The following is a 15,000-nucleotide window of genomic DNA, read 5'->3' on the forward strand; positions in this document are numbered from 1 at the left end:
AAATAAAAATAAAAATAGTTAGACTTTTATAAGCAGAGTGGAATAAAAGATGTCCATCCTTCTAGAACACTAGAAAAAAAAAAACTGGGCTGAGTAGAAGAGACGTTGTCTTGAGTAGGCCGAAAATAAATTTTCTGTTTGCCAGTGTCCAAATCCTCCCATTAGGCATCAGTAAAACCCAACTATACAACTTCCTGTGTCTCTCAAAGAATGAGAAAGAAATGCGTGAGTTTGGGTGAAGGCATTCTCAACCAGAGTTCCAGGAAACCCTAAGGTTCCTCCAGCAGTTACTAGGGATTGCTTTGCTGTTGCTGATTCTTCTATTGATAGCCCTGATGGCTATCCTACATGGTTCATGGAGTAACACCACCTGGAAAAATCAACAGGATAGCCTTGTGTGAATTAAAATGACATTGATGTAAAGGTTACCTCCAGAGCAGTTATTCTCAACCAGAGTTCCAGGAAACCCTAGAGTTCCTCCACAGGTTGCTAGGGGTTCCTTGAGTTTTTGCCAACTGACTTCCCATTGATCGTTCCAAAATTGGGTGAATTAAGGCAACATTTATGTAAAGGTTACCTACGAAACAGTCAGTCGTTCTCAATCAGAGTTCCAGTAACCTTCCTTGCGGTAATCCAGTGTGGCTCTGGGTCAATTTTTAGTACCAAAAGCAGTAAAACCCAAGCCATATTCTGAGTTACCCTCTAGTATCCCTCTAATTTACTTACCTTGTCCCTACGATCCCCCGATGTCCTTGGCCGTGTCCTCTGGCCGATGCATCCTTCTTCCGGGTTCGGTTCCCAGCGAGCATCGCAACGCATGGTGGCAGAGCCAGCAGGAAATTTAAAAAAAAAAGTTCAAAACATAACACACACACACAATACATTGTAATCTGTAGATTACATTACTGTATCAAAACCTCAGTTTTGTCCCTAGTGCTTTGTCCAGTGCCCTGCCTGCATTTCTACCATTCTTTCTGCCTGGAAACTTGACAATGTCCATGGCATTCAAAAAGTGTCCCTTTAGGTCAAAAGCGGTTTTAGACCAGCTAGAAAACAGAGATGGTGAATTAGAATCACTCGCATTATTGAGCACTAGTGATTTGCGGGGAAATTCGTCAGACACAAAGTGACGACAGCGACGATTCTGCGTCTGAGCTCAGCGATGTGCGAAATTGGTGCTCGATTGACTGTTGTATGGATCAGGTTGCGTCCCTAGGATTCCCCATTTATGGGAACATCTGGTGTGAAAGACGTTGAACACGACAACCCCTTGGCGTACTTACATTTCTGACTGATGTTCTTGAAAAAATGGTTACTGAGAAAAACCCGTTACAAAACGCAACCATTAGCTACTATGTATCAAAAGTTTTCAAGAAGCAGAAAGTGGGAACCGGTGACCAATGATGACACTTGGAAACTTATGGGCCTAATACAGAGAGGAGTGGTGGGGAAACCCTTGCAGAAGTGGTATTGGACAACTAATACAATTACTCACCACTCCATTCTTTGGCACGGTCATGTCAGTGTACAGATTTTCCCTGCTCATTAAACATTTACATTTCGAAAAACAACGAAGAATTTGATGCAACTACTTATCCCGCACCAAAACTAAAGACATTTTTGGAAGTATCTCAAATGATTTTAAAGAATTTCAAACAGAGCTATGTGCCAGAAAGATAGCAGCATAGATGAATGTTTAAGGGAAGGCTCAGCTGAGTACATTAAATTGCATCAAAGAGCAGGATTTGGCGTACAATCCTACATACTATGCTTTTTGCCAACTGGCTACATTTGGAATTCAGTTATTTACACTGGAAAAGGAACAGAATGCAATCCAAAATACAGCAACTATGGAATGGCAACATCTTCCATTCTTTCACTCATTAAGCCATTGCGTAATTACTGACAACTCTCATCTGCCTCCTGAATAGGGGTGCAATGGATCAAAAAACTCACGGATCGGATCGTTCCTCGGATCAGACTCACGGATCGGATAAAATAATTGAGTTAGCAAAAACCTGTGAAAATTCCACCACCATATAGTCCCCACTGTAAAATCCACGTCATCTGCCCCAATGTAATATTGGCTGAGCATGGAGGAGTATTGGCAGGTAAAGTTTTGGCAGTGTATGTACATAAAAAGATGTAGCTGCGCTATCTGACTCCTCCCACCCAACTATATTTAGTGACCAATAATACTGCAACGTATCACTAAAAGGATCAATGCTTTACCATATAATCCCTGAGTAAATAAAAAAAATTATATAAATATATAGATCAATATCATACACTTCATAAATACACTGGTAAAAAAAAAAACTAACTAAAAAAAAAAAAAAAAAAAGATAAAAAAGGTGGAAAAAGATCTGAACAATATCCAAATTAATAAATAATTAGAGAAAAATAAAAAATAAAAAGATCACTTATGTTAGAATCTAAATAAATGAATAATGAGTGAATACAGATCAAAATAATTAAATAGATAAATATTACAATAATAAATATATATCAAATAAAATTGTGACAGATTAGAATAAGAAAAATTATATTAATAAATATTTAATCAAATAAAAATAGTGCTAAAATGTAACAGTAATTCCAGAAATAATAATAAGACACAATGAGAGAAGCGCTAAAGTAATCAAAGAAGTGCCCAAAACCAAAAAGTGCAACAGTCCACTCAAAAGTATGTTGAATAAGAAGAGTGACTCCTTCAGTAGATATCGGTATAACGTGCAATCCTCCTTCACCAACAGTGTGCTGATCACCAGTATAAATGCACGCTTACCAGAAAAAGGCATGTAAAGGCTCACAGTATATGCCACTCAATCTGCCGGATGGGTCACAAATTCGCCACCAAATCTGACTAAAGCTTCTCCCGAAAGGCTTTCAAAATGCGCAGACAACTCACAGGATATAAATAAAAAAAAGTTCCCATAGCGTAAAACTGGTAAACAAACTTTATTCTTAAAGAGACACAAATACACAGAGGTATAAAACAGCGTTACTGCCAGCCGGCAAGCGAGAGCCCGTTTGCTCAGAGATCCACGTGACCGCGCGTGAACTATAATTTAGGATTTTGTGTTTCAAACTTTATCATACCTGGGATGTCTACTAGATTCTTGCTTGGACAAATTTAAGTGAGTTATTCTTAAGAATGAAAGGCCTATAATATAAAAACAACAAATTTCCATGCAAAACAACGTACCACTGACATAATCAGACTGCCAGGGAGGTTAAACCATAGTGTTCCTTCAGCACTTTTGCTAGGGGTTTCTTTACTGATGTTGATTGACCTCCCATAGATAGCCTGTCAGGGTTCCAGGACCAAAACCACAAGATCAATTGCTTTGACCCTTGGAATGGGTTTGGTGAATTTAAGGAACACTGAAGTAAAGTTGACCTGCCATTGATGGTCCCAGGACCAGCACCACCTGGCAGAGACAATGGCATGGCCCCAATGATTTTTAGCTACCTTGATAGCGGCACTCTTCCGACTGACCACCAAAGTAAAAGGGTATTTTACCCACTGATCCCTGATGAATTGGCTTCAGCTGGTGTTCCACAAGACCTGAGAATTAGGGTTCCTCCAGAGTAAAAAGCTGATATAGAAATTCAGCAGTATAAAATAAAGCGTGGCTGCACTAGTGCCATTTGTATCCCAGATTTTCAACTCAAACACCATGCGAGGACTGGTCCTCGGTCAGGAAGGGTTAATGTTCTGAATATCCCTCCCTACTCCCCCCCACCAACCTCATGGTTCCCCCCCCCCCTGAGCCTGGACACTTGTGATTGTGTAATCAAGCGCACCACTCTGAGCGCAGCTCAAAAGAATGAATTTGAAAGCCTTGCAAGTCCACCCCAGCCAGCAGCCGTTCGAGGGTCTGCAGCGGAGGGGTGGCCGGGCGTGGAGTCCACGTATAATACTTTTTAAGAGGGATTAAAGCTTTCAGGAAGGAGAAGTATTAGTGGTCAGGCTGGAGAGCTAGAAATTGTTACTCTGGGATAAAAGAAGGGGGTCAAGCCTCTTATCCAACCACTTAATAACAGGACCATAAAAGCAGCTCCGGATATCAACGGAATATCGGAAGCGCTTTGTCCGCAAACTTTACGAAACAAAAACAACAAAGACTCGTGCGCAGTCCCGTGTGACCCCGTAAACAGACAGCTTAGAGCAAGCTGACACAGCATGCCGGCTACTTACTGGGCTCTTCAGTATCTGCGTCACTCGCTTCTTCTGCTCCATCATGTTGAAGTCCTGCCGGAGGTCCGGAGACATGTTCCTCTCCCGCAGGTAGTTGGGGTCGTTCTCGTCGATGCGGTCGAAGTACCGCTCTTTGTGAGGCATGCTGGGAAGAGGAGGGGCCGTGATCACCCCTGGGCTGGATCCGGCACTCATGGTTCAGCTTGCAGCAGAGCTGGGTCTCACCTTGAAGAGAAGAGAAGAGGAGGCAGGTCAGCGGGGCTGTAGAGGCACCAGATGCAGACAGACATACACCTGACCACAGACAGAGACCTCAGATGCAAACACACGACTGGACTGCAGGCATACAGACCTCAGATGGAGACACGCCCAAGCACAGACATTTGCAGAAACCTACAGAGATTCACCTGGTCACAGAGATTAGATGCAGACACACAAGACCGCAGACATGCAGTGATGTCAGATGCAAACACAACCAACCACAGATATCCACCGTAGACACATACCTGGCTGCATACATGCAGAGACCGTAGCTGCACTCACAAGCCTGACCACAGATGTTATATGCAGAATCACACCTGACTGCAGAAATTCAGACATCTGCTGCAGACACACGGCTGACCCGCAGGCATGCAGAAACATCCACCGCAGACATGCACAAACATCTGATACATACACACACACACACACACACACGTGAACATCTGCTGACACACACACACAAACTGCAGACATCAGAAACAGACATATTGACATGAATTGGCAATCAAGATGAATGGCACCCCAAAAGCACTTTGTATAATTCATTACTATGCACTGCTGTAAAACACAACTTGTACGTCTTAATAGATCTGGAGGGTCTTTAATTGAACCATCTTATGGTTACCCCCCCCCCCCCCCTTTACTTGTTCTGGTGTCACAGGGACAGGAAATATCAGTAATCTCCTCAATGGGGGTCACTGAGGAACATTTGTAAATCTGCTCCACTTTACCCAGAGAATTCGATTTTAAAAGTGAACCTGTCCAGGGGGCACATAACATGAGCCATAAAGTGCCAAAGTACAAGGTTACCAGGACACCTCAGCCCCCAGAGCATCTGAAATACCTGTATACACAGATGTTCAAAACGTGTGCACACACCACGCAACAATGCTCAGTCGGCAAGCTGTGCCACACCGGAAGGGCCTGACCCAGGATTCCCATATTCTGAAGCTCATGCTTATTTGGGGGGCTTTGGTGGCATCACAGGGGGGACAATCTCATCTAGGCAAGTTGCAGCATATTATGGCGCTAGCATTAGTAGAGGGTAGGTAAACTTACTTTTTAGGACAGGCGTAGGAAAACATGCACTGCAGCTGTTGAGAACTACAAGTCCCATGAGGCATTGCAAGACTGACAGCTCTAGGCATGACTCCCACAGGCATGATGGGATTTGTAGTCTGGCCACAGCTGGAGTACCAAAGTAGCTGACCCCAGTGTTAGGATATAGGATTACCGCAGCAAGCTTGCCGTTAATAGATTTGTTTTCTTACCCCCCCACAACAGACAACATTCTCAAATGGCACCCATACTATGTTCGATGGTCAGCAACTATTTTTTTTTTTTTTTACGCGCTCAGCGACAAAAAAAGAAAAAAATGTGCGGATGATCTCCCCAGCAGCCACCACAACCCAGTCAGTGTAAAGCTTTTGCCGACTTTCCATTTATAAATATGCTATAAAGAGAATATAGAGGGCCACTCAAGGTCACAGAAGGAAGAAGATAGAGCACCATGCCCGGGGCCGTATATGTGCACTACGCACACAGTGACAGATCGTCCCGCAGATCCCAGAGGACAGATGGCATGGCCCTCCCGGAATGAGCCCGAGATTTGTTGTGAAATCTGATCGGGTCACATGGCAAAGATGCCGGATTATCTGACAAGGAGTGATTTGTGACGTGTGCGCAACATAACCCATCCTTGTGTAAATGCGTCGCCCACAGCCTTTGGCTGACAGTGCGGCTTTGTGTACGCAAACACCACAACAACTTCTGATAGCAAAACACATCACCTAAATACTTTATATTTATAACTTGCCACATGCATACAAGCATGGCAGTGCATTAAGATGCAAACTGACCACTTGGACCAGCCTCAAAAAGATGTGCGGTCCCATCACCTGGACGGACATAGTACTCTTCATCATTTTAGTCCCCATTCACATCTGTGAGCGTAGGCTGGAGATACCTTTTTTGTGTATTTGTATATGTGCATTTTATAGAGCTGGAAGCAGAATGGTGTATTTTTTACCCCATGACTTTTAAATGAGACATTTTTTCAGGTGCTCCCATTAACTGCTTTAGGGCCTTTTCCATAGTAGAGATGCACCAAAATTTCAGCAGCCGAAACATATCGCTCAAAAAATTGGGTTATTGGCATTTTGCCAATAAAAGAAAAAAGTGCCGTTAATGGCATCAAAAATGCATGCGATTTTACTATGTTTATGGTGCGTTGGCGTTGTTCATAGGTCATGTGACTCAAAAATAAAAAGAAAAGAAAGCTCTGTGTGTGTGTGTGTGTGTGTGTGTGTGTGTGTGTGTGTGTGTGTGTGTGTGTGTGGGGGGGGGGGTATTTGTGTACAGCGTCGCACGAACGTGCAATTGTCAGTTAAAGTAATGCAGTGCCGCATCACAAAAAATGGTCTGCTCATAAGGGGGGATTAATCTTCTGGAGGGCAAGTTGATATATTAAAGCCCAACGCCGCACAAGAACATAACATGAACACATGCTGTAAAGCAAACGATGACCTACCATATCTTTAATATCTTCTCCCGATTCGCAAATAATGGCCTGGTCATGAAGGGGGGTAAATCTTTCTGAAGGTCAAGTGTTTAAAGTCCAAAAATTGTGTACTCTGAGCGCCATGTAACCTGTGACAATGCTCAGGTGTGCATGGGCCCATTAAGAGCAATGGGACTTTACATCTTGAGCACTGTTGCCCTTCTGGAAGCCACGCAACAAAATTTGAATGAAGGCAAAGGGGTCAAAAAAAAAAAAACCCACATGCGCTAATGGAGGGCCTCAAACGTGGCCCCTAACAGTACCCAAGGGGCCGCACATAATGTTCAATATACGTAATGCTTGAAAGGACTGTCAAACTGCAGACCTGATAAAGGAAATGACGGTCAGAGAGTGAGGACAGGATAAATTGACAAATCGTAGAACGCACATTTGAGATGCCATTCATCTGAATGGCAATTAAAAGCGAGGTACGGTTCTGCAGTGTAAATTCACACTGCGATCGCAGCAACCTGCACAGCGTGAAGCTTGTCGCCCCAAAAAAGTTCAGGAGCTACTTTTGGGCGACGTGTTTCACGCGATATGGGTTGCCGCAATTGCAGCGCGGCAATACCATGATTTTAGGTGCCATTCAGATGAATGGTTTCTTAAATGTGCATTCATCAATTTGTCATTCACACCTCGGCACTCTGAAATTATGGGCAGAATCTTGGCAAATCTGCCCACAATACAAAATGCTCAGGTGTTCATGCAGCATTATACTCACCCGAGGCCCCTCTCGATTTAGCAAGGTGCACGAGAGCCTCATCTGCACCAGGACCCCCTCTCCTCATTGGCTGAGACAGCAGCTGGAGCCATTGGCCAGTGGCCTATTGGGAGCTCTGGTCAAAGGGCAGGAGCCAGAAGCACTGGTGGGGGGGGGACCCAAGAAGAGGAGGTTCAGGGGCGCTCTGTGTAAAAGTGTCTTCTTATTTGTCACCACTAGAGGTCCGCAGCCGACACTGAATTGTCTCTGCTGGCCACCGTTTTGAGACCATGTGACCGGAGGCCCAGGCTTTTGAGTGCTCAAAGTGGGTTTTCAACCATGGGTCCATTTTTTTCCTGAAGTAATATTATTTGGCAATGCAGATATGAGTCCTATGGATCTGAGAAAAGAAGAAGTAGTGAATGTTCGGGAGGGACGGAGTGCAACAATGTAGAATGCTTATTCATCTGCTGAGCTCATAGATAACAGCGGGAGGAAGGTTGCTGTCATGTGCAGATGGTGTGAGAACAATGGAAAGGAAGCAGACAAGAAAAGTAAACAAACGCTCTGCGATTGGGGCCAGTGATGGAAATACTGGAGTATGGGGAAGTGGACGGGGCCAACTAAAGTGACCGTGTCACTCAGAGGATAAAAATGAACCAACGTTCAAAGGCGGTATGGCTTCAAGGACACACTCAGGGGACAGAATGAATCCTAAAATAACTTTGTGCAACTAAAGTCAACTTTTGGCTTTGTATAGAGTAGGGAAGGATTAGAACCCCTGCCAGGTCTTCTTGAGGTCTGTGTCCTGCTGTGGAGATTCATTCTCTCCATTTCTCCTGGTGACCATTGTCAGAGAGGGATGGGAAATCCACAGGAGAGAGCAGGGGAAGAAAGTAATGGGGCAGAGAGGAGGGGAAGCCAGCATGTAGAAGGGAGAGAACAGAGAGCACAGCAGGAAGGGAGAGCAAGGGGGACAGAGCGCAAAACGCAACGGGCGAGAGCTAGATATTGAGAGCCTTTGGTCGCAATGGGTGGAGAGCAAAAAAAGACAGAGCGTGTGCGCATTGTGTGGGTGGAGAGAGAGGGAAAGGGCGTGCAATGGGGGGGTCGTCTTACAGCTATAGAGAAGAGAAATTTGGTGGGGGGAACGGGGTTGAAGAGAATGAGTAGGGGGGGACAGCGTGAGACAGCAAGATGTAAAAAGGAGGTAGGTACACTCCCATCTTCTCCAGGAGGTTGCTGGATTTGACCCTCTGTAGACCTGCCAGGGTCTCTTCACAGCCCAGAGGCGGCCTGGTACCCCTCCCGATCCCACCAACACTGTAGGATTTCCCGACCAACGATTTACCTGAACGAGCACACAGATGACATAATCCAAAATCAATGCCGGAATTCAGCGAGAAGAAACGTTCTGGTGATCATCACATGGCAGACACATGGACCCTATGAGGAGGGAAATACAAACAAACCCCCGGTGGGGTGGGGTGGGGTGGGGGTGGGGGTGGTCAGAGGACACTTCAGATGAAGAGAAAACACATGATGATATGGATGAGGCATCCAGAGGTCATCACCATCAGATGACAGAAAACGGAACAAAGGAAGGAAGATGTAATGGTTGCCAGTGGCAGCCGGTGTTGTGGTAAATAAAGCGGCCATAAAAACTGTGACAATGTCACCATTAACTCTGTTCTGAGGGCAGATAAACACGGATCACACCATCTAAATAGGGAACCAAAGTTATTTACTTCCAGCACTGATTATTATGGGTCAACCACAGCCTTCAGCTTCTGGGGGACCACAAATCTCAGCATTTCCTGTCTTAAAGTGGACCTGTCAGACAGACATTTTTCCATGTTGTATACATGCATGCTATATTATGTATTAATTATTCAAAATTTTAATTACCTCTCACAGAGATAATTGATATTTTAGTGGGCTGCAATCACATGCACGCCTTAAAATAAAATGCTTGTTAAAAAGCTGTGGGGCGAGTGACAAGAGAACGTCCGATAGCGCCTTCAAGGTGACCGAGCTGCAACACACCAACCCCCCCCCCAACCAATCTTGCCTGCCAGGAAACGCTCCGATTCCCGGTGCTGGGAAAGCCAGTCGCCCTTTTCAGATTTTAATTAGAGGGGAAAATCAAAGGAGCCGTAATGATCTGGGACAGGGCGCACGTCATGTAGTCGATGTCACATGCCTGCCGCGACCTTACTGCTGGATGACACGCGGGCGCCGTTTCTACGTTAGGCTGCGGAGAATAAAAACTCTCACCCCGTGTATGGCGGACACAGACGGCCCTTTGTGAAATAACGGGGGAAATGGACAGGGGCAGTACCAGTCACTGCATGTGCCATGAAGTCATGGTAAAGCCATTCGCAGAGGATTTAACCCTTTACAGACCAGCGGAGGACAACATAAAGAGGACCTGTCCTGGCAAGGCTTAAAAGATATCCAAAGCTTCATTTTTTTCATAAAAAATAGGTAAAAATTGCCTTTTTTTTTTAAATGTCTGCCATGTGTCCCACTGGGGAGATTTTCCTTCACTTCCTGTCCTGCAGAGCCAGCAGGAAGTGATAAGATATCTTTCCAATGTGAGGGAAATGAGCCGTCACTGCAACAGTTGTCCCCAGAGAAAGATTTCCCTTATATTCCTGTTGTGGTGTTCTATTGCCCTGTACACACGATTGGAAAGTCCGCCAGCAAAAGTCCGATGAGAGCTTTTGGTCGGAAAATGCCATCGTGTGTATGCTCCATTGGACTTTTTCTGGTGGAATTTTGGCTAGCAAAAGATTGAGAGCAGGTTCTCAATTTTTTCGGTCGGAAAAAGTTCCAAATCGGAAATTCCGACACGCAAAAATCCTACGCATGCTCAGAAGCATTGAACTTAAATTTTCTCAGCTCGTCGTAGTGTTGTACGTCACCGCGTTCTTGGCGGTCGAAAGTTCAGAGAACTTGTGTGACCGTGTGTAGGCAAGACAGCTTGAGTGGAATCCCATTGGAAAAACCATCAGAGCTTTTTCCGACCAAAAATCCAATCGTGTGTACACGGCATTAGATTTATATTTTCTGCTTTGTCCACATCACTGGAGTCTGACTGAGAAATCCATTTATTGGAGCAGTCACACCTGCTTGAAAGCACAGCCAGGCCGGTGACCCTACTTTTCTCTACTGCAGTTGAACAATATAGTCAGGTCACATCCCTGCCCCCAGTCTGACTGGACAGTGAGAGCAGCAGATTGATGAGCTCATCTTTGTACTCCCTCTGCCAATCACCACATGTATAAAGAGCCCTGGTTGGCTCCTCCCATATACTAGAGTTGTTACACCTACTTGAATGCGCAGCCAGAATGATGACCTGACTTCTCTCCCCAGCAGTTAGGTAATATATAAAACAGGGTCACATCTCTACCCCCAGCCAGTGATTGGACAGTAAAAGATCAGCAGGAGATTGAGGAGCTTGACTTTCTCCCTCTGCCAGTCAGCACAAATGTATTCAGCAGAGGCCTGATTGGCTCCAAGTATAAACTGGTGCTGGCAAACCCGCCTAAAAGCACAGCCAGGCTGGTGACCCGACTTTCCTCTACTGTAGTTAAGCAACATAGCAAGTGCACATCACCGGCCACCAGACTGTGATTGGACAGTGAAAGAGCAGCAGCAGACTGATGAGTTAATCTCTCCTCTCACTCCACCAGTCAGCACAAGTTCACTTAAGCAGAGCCCTGATTGGCTCCTAGTGCTGCCCCTACTTTTACAAGCTTGAGTGCTGCTGCACAGAGGATTACAGAAAGCCGATATGAACACAGAATCGGTAGTTGTGCGTTTTTGTTTTTTCAATGAACATGCATCTGAGCCAAATAGCGATTACGTTATCCTGGAGTTCTTCCAAAAAAAGCTTCCAAGAAAAATAAATATTGCGCAAGGTTTAACCCAATGTTATCCACCCACAACTGAAATCCTACTTTTGGATGGAGCCATCTTTCTATATTAGAAGACACATGATCCCTTTACTCCCATCCCCTCTCCAAGTCCCCCGGGATGATGCGCTGTCCGCGAGACATTGCAGAAACTTTTACAGTACGCGGTCAGTTGGAACGTCGCCCGCTGGATCCGTGTCCCCGGTGCGGGAGCCTCTCGCTGTTGCCGGGGGTGATGAGAACAGGCTGTCTCGGTCTGGTTTTGCTCACAACTCAGCCGGGTTATATAATCTTATGGAGGTGATGTCATCCACCCAAATCCCCGTAAGACCTTCGCCCGTCACTTTAAACATAGCCAGCTGCCAGCACAGCGATTAACCTTAACCCTTCAGCTGCTGGCTCTGCAAACATACCCAACCCCACCCATGCCTGAGCAGCTGCCAAGCACAACACTATTTAAAACTAACACACATTATTAGGCTTAAAGGGGGTAGTCCACCCAAAAATACTTCAGAGATTGGTAGACACTGGCAGAGTAAACTTCCCTCTCTTCTATCGCGAGGACTTTATTGGTGACATCTCTACACTGAATTTCCTGCTGTACCCATTATGAGGGGTTCCCACGATCCCTGTGGCGAGTTTCTGGGTTTGCATACCTGCTGTGTCCATTATGAGGGGTTCCCACCATCCCTGCACACATGCTGTGCCCATTATGAGGGGTTTCCACCATTCCTTTTCCCAGGTCTGTACATCTGCTGTGCCCATTATGAGGGGTTCCAACAATCCCTGCAGCTATACACCCGCTGTTCCCATTTTGAGGGTTTCCCACAATCTCCACAAATTCGTTTTTTTGAGTTCCTGGGCGTGTACATCTGTTGTGCCCATTATGACCACCATCCATGCACTGCATTCCTGGGCTTTTACACCAGTGGTGCCCATTATGAGGGGCTCCCACCATTACTGTGCGCTTGCTGTGCCTATGGAGGGGATCCCACCATCTCCACAATCAGTTCCTAAGTTTGCCCATTATGAGGGGTTGTCACTATTCCTGTGCCAAGTTCCTGGGTCTGTACATCTGCTGTGCCCATTAGGAGAGGTTCCCACCATCCCAGTGCGGAGTTCCCAGGTCTATACGCTTGCTGTGCCCATTATGAAGGGTTCCCACCATCCCAGTGCTGAGTTCCTGTGGCTGTATACCCACTGTGCCCATTATGAGGAGTTCCCAGGTCTGTACAAATGCTGTGCCCATTATGAGGGATTCTCCCCACTCTTGTGCAGAGTTCCTGGGCCTTCACACCTGCTGTGACCATTATGAGAGGTTCCCACAATCCCTGTGCTGGGGTCCTGGGTCTACACATCTGCTGTGCCCATTATGAGGGGTTCCCACCACTCCCGCTGGATCTGTACTACATTTTATATTATGAAGAATTTAACGGAGAATCTGGAGAAGGCGGACCACACAAAAGGTAGTTAGGAACACCCAAAACTCCCAGGAGGACAGAAGCAGTGTTAAGAACGAAGACGTAAAGGAAGCCTGGGGATGACTCAGTCCACCAAGATCCACCTAAAATACTACTTTTTTGTTAGGAAGACATTTAAAAATCACATCTCTTTAGTTAGTGGAAAACATATTGTGACGCTATAAAAATTCTAATCTATAAGCTGCAGCAGTAATTAGAACACCAGGTCAATCAGACGTTAGGACCACCATGGAGGCACTCTGAGCCTCATACCTCAGCAATGACACCAGCACAGGGTACGTTCACACGGCCCCCTCCATCAGGTGGAAGCAATTAAAGTTCAGTTTCCTGGGAATTCCAGCCAAGTTGAGCTAAAACAAAAAGCATGCTGGATCTTTATACCAGGCCGGTGGGATTTACACAACGCTCAGCTGAGAGCCTCAGGGGGATATGCAGAAATAGAAGGGAAGCGTCGGCCCTCAGAGGAAGTGCCCACCCTGCCACATCAATCACAGACCTACAGAAACATCAAAAGGTGTAACCTGAACATTTAGAGGAATGTGCTAAATGTCACCCACCAAGGAGACAACCCTGACAATACCAGCAGAGGGCCCTGTACTTTACCTCCGCCCAGGTGCACGCTCCTACTCTTTAAAGACTCGTTCACACTTGGCTGGTTAACATGCACAAATTTGCATGCCAATATGCATTGCTTTAAGGCATGAAGACATGAATGGCACCGCCTTACTGCAATGTGCAAGTGTGAACCCAGTCTAAGGCCTGGTTCACACCTATGCGTTTCGTGCGTTTTCAGTAACACACTTCAGTCCATTCAAGATAGTTTCCTATGGGTCATGTTCACAGTACATTTTTTTGGAAAGGGTCAGACACTTTTTCCCGCAGTAGGCAGTATTTTTGGTTCCATATACTTCAATAGAAACAGAGAAAATGTATAAGAAAAAAGCATTGCTTGCCTTTTTGTGTCTTTCTGCTGGTTTGTCTTGAAAGACAAGAGGATGAAAAAATGAAAAAACGCATCAAACACGTGTGAAGAGAACGCAAAACACACCCCAAAAACATTTCCACGGCAATCTGCATTGGTGTGAACCAGGCACCAGGCTAATTTCACACCTATGCTGGTTGCCATTGATGCACAGTCCTGAAGCATTTTTGATGCGTTTTTAATGTGCTTTTAGGAGGTGTCTGGTCATGCATGATAGTAAACCAGCGGAATCTCATCAAAAACGCAAGCACTGCATTCTGCTGCATTTCCATAGAAGTCTATGAAACCAAAAACGTGACATGCTGCGGGTAAAAATAGCAGGAAAGGGCTATATAATGCCGAATATCCTCCAGCCAGAAAATTAGATGGGCTCCGATTTGCTGCAGCTTCTAGTGTGAGAAGTTTACAGTGTGCAGTGAAATCAAGTCATTTCAGTCCAGGAAAGGAGCCTGTACAATTGTGTAAGACTGAAGGGAGGGACGGAGGTCAGAGATATATTATATATATATATATATATATATATATATATATATATATATATCTTTAGTTTGAATACAGATCAGCTTTGAAGGATTTGTGTACCTTGGACATCATGAAAGGGAAGGTAAACTAATGTTTTAAAAGTCCAGCTCTATACGTTGTCGTAGTATATGCATGTGCAACGTATTACATACCAAAGCACTTGCAAGTCTGTTCAGCCAGTCTTGTAATTCACTCCTACCAAACAGCACAGCCAGTTCCTGGACCTTCCTGCAGACTACACTGCAGCCAAGCAATACAGACTGGTTGAGGACCCGCACCCAGCTTGTAATTGGGCAAGCAGAACACAGCAGCACACTGAGGAAGCCAACCCTCTCTCCTCCTGTATGCGCATTCACAGTGTTAGACC

General features: G+C 45.4%; 1 protein-coding gene across 4 annotated transcripts in view; it reads right to left on the reverse strand.

Moving 5' to 3' along the window:
* ADD3 (adducin 3) overlaps nucleotides 1-15,000 on the reverse strand; it is a 139,574-nt gene that overhangs the window by 40,837 nt on the left and 83,737 nt on the right. For all 4 annotated transcript variants that reach the window (XM_077455073.1, XM_077455070.1, XM_077455071.1 and 1 more), the window contains one exon: nucleotides 4,205-4,429. In XM_077455073.1, the coding sequence (XP_077311199.1) occupies nucleotides 4,205-4,399 (195 nt within the window). In that variant the 5' untranslated portion in view covers nucleotides 4,400-4,429. The remainder of the gene's footprint in view (nucleotides 1-4,204; nucleotides 4,430-15,000) is intronic.

The sequence above is a fragment of the Lithobates pipiens genome, unplaced genomic scaffold (assembly GCF_037356315.1).
Source record: "Lithobates pipiens isolate NorthernLeopardFrog02 unplaced genomic scaffold, aLitPip1_a1.2 Scaffold_25, whole genome shotgun sequence".
NCBI lineage: Eukaryota > Metazoa > Chordata > Amphibia > Anura > Ranidae > Lithobates > Lithobates pipiens.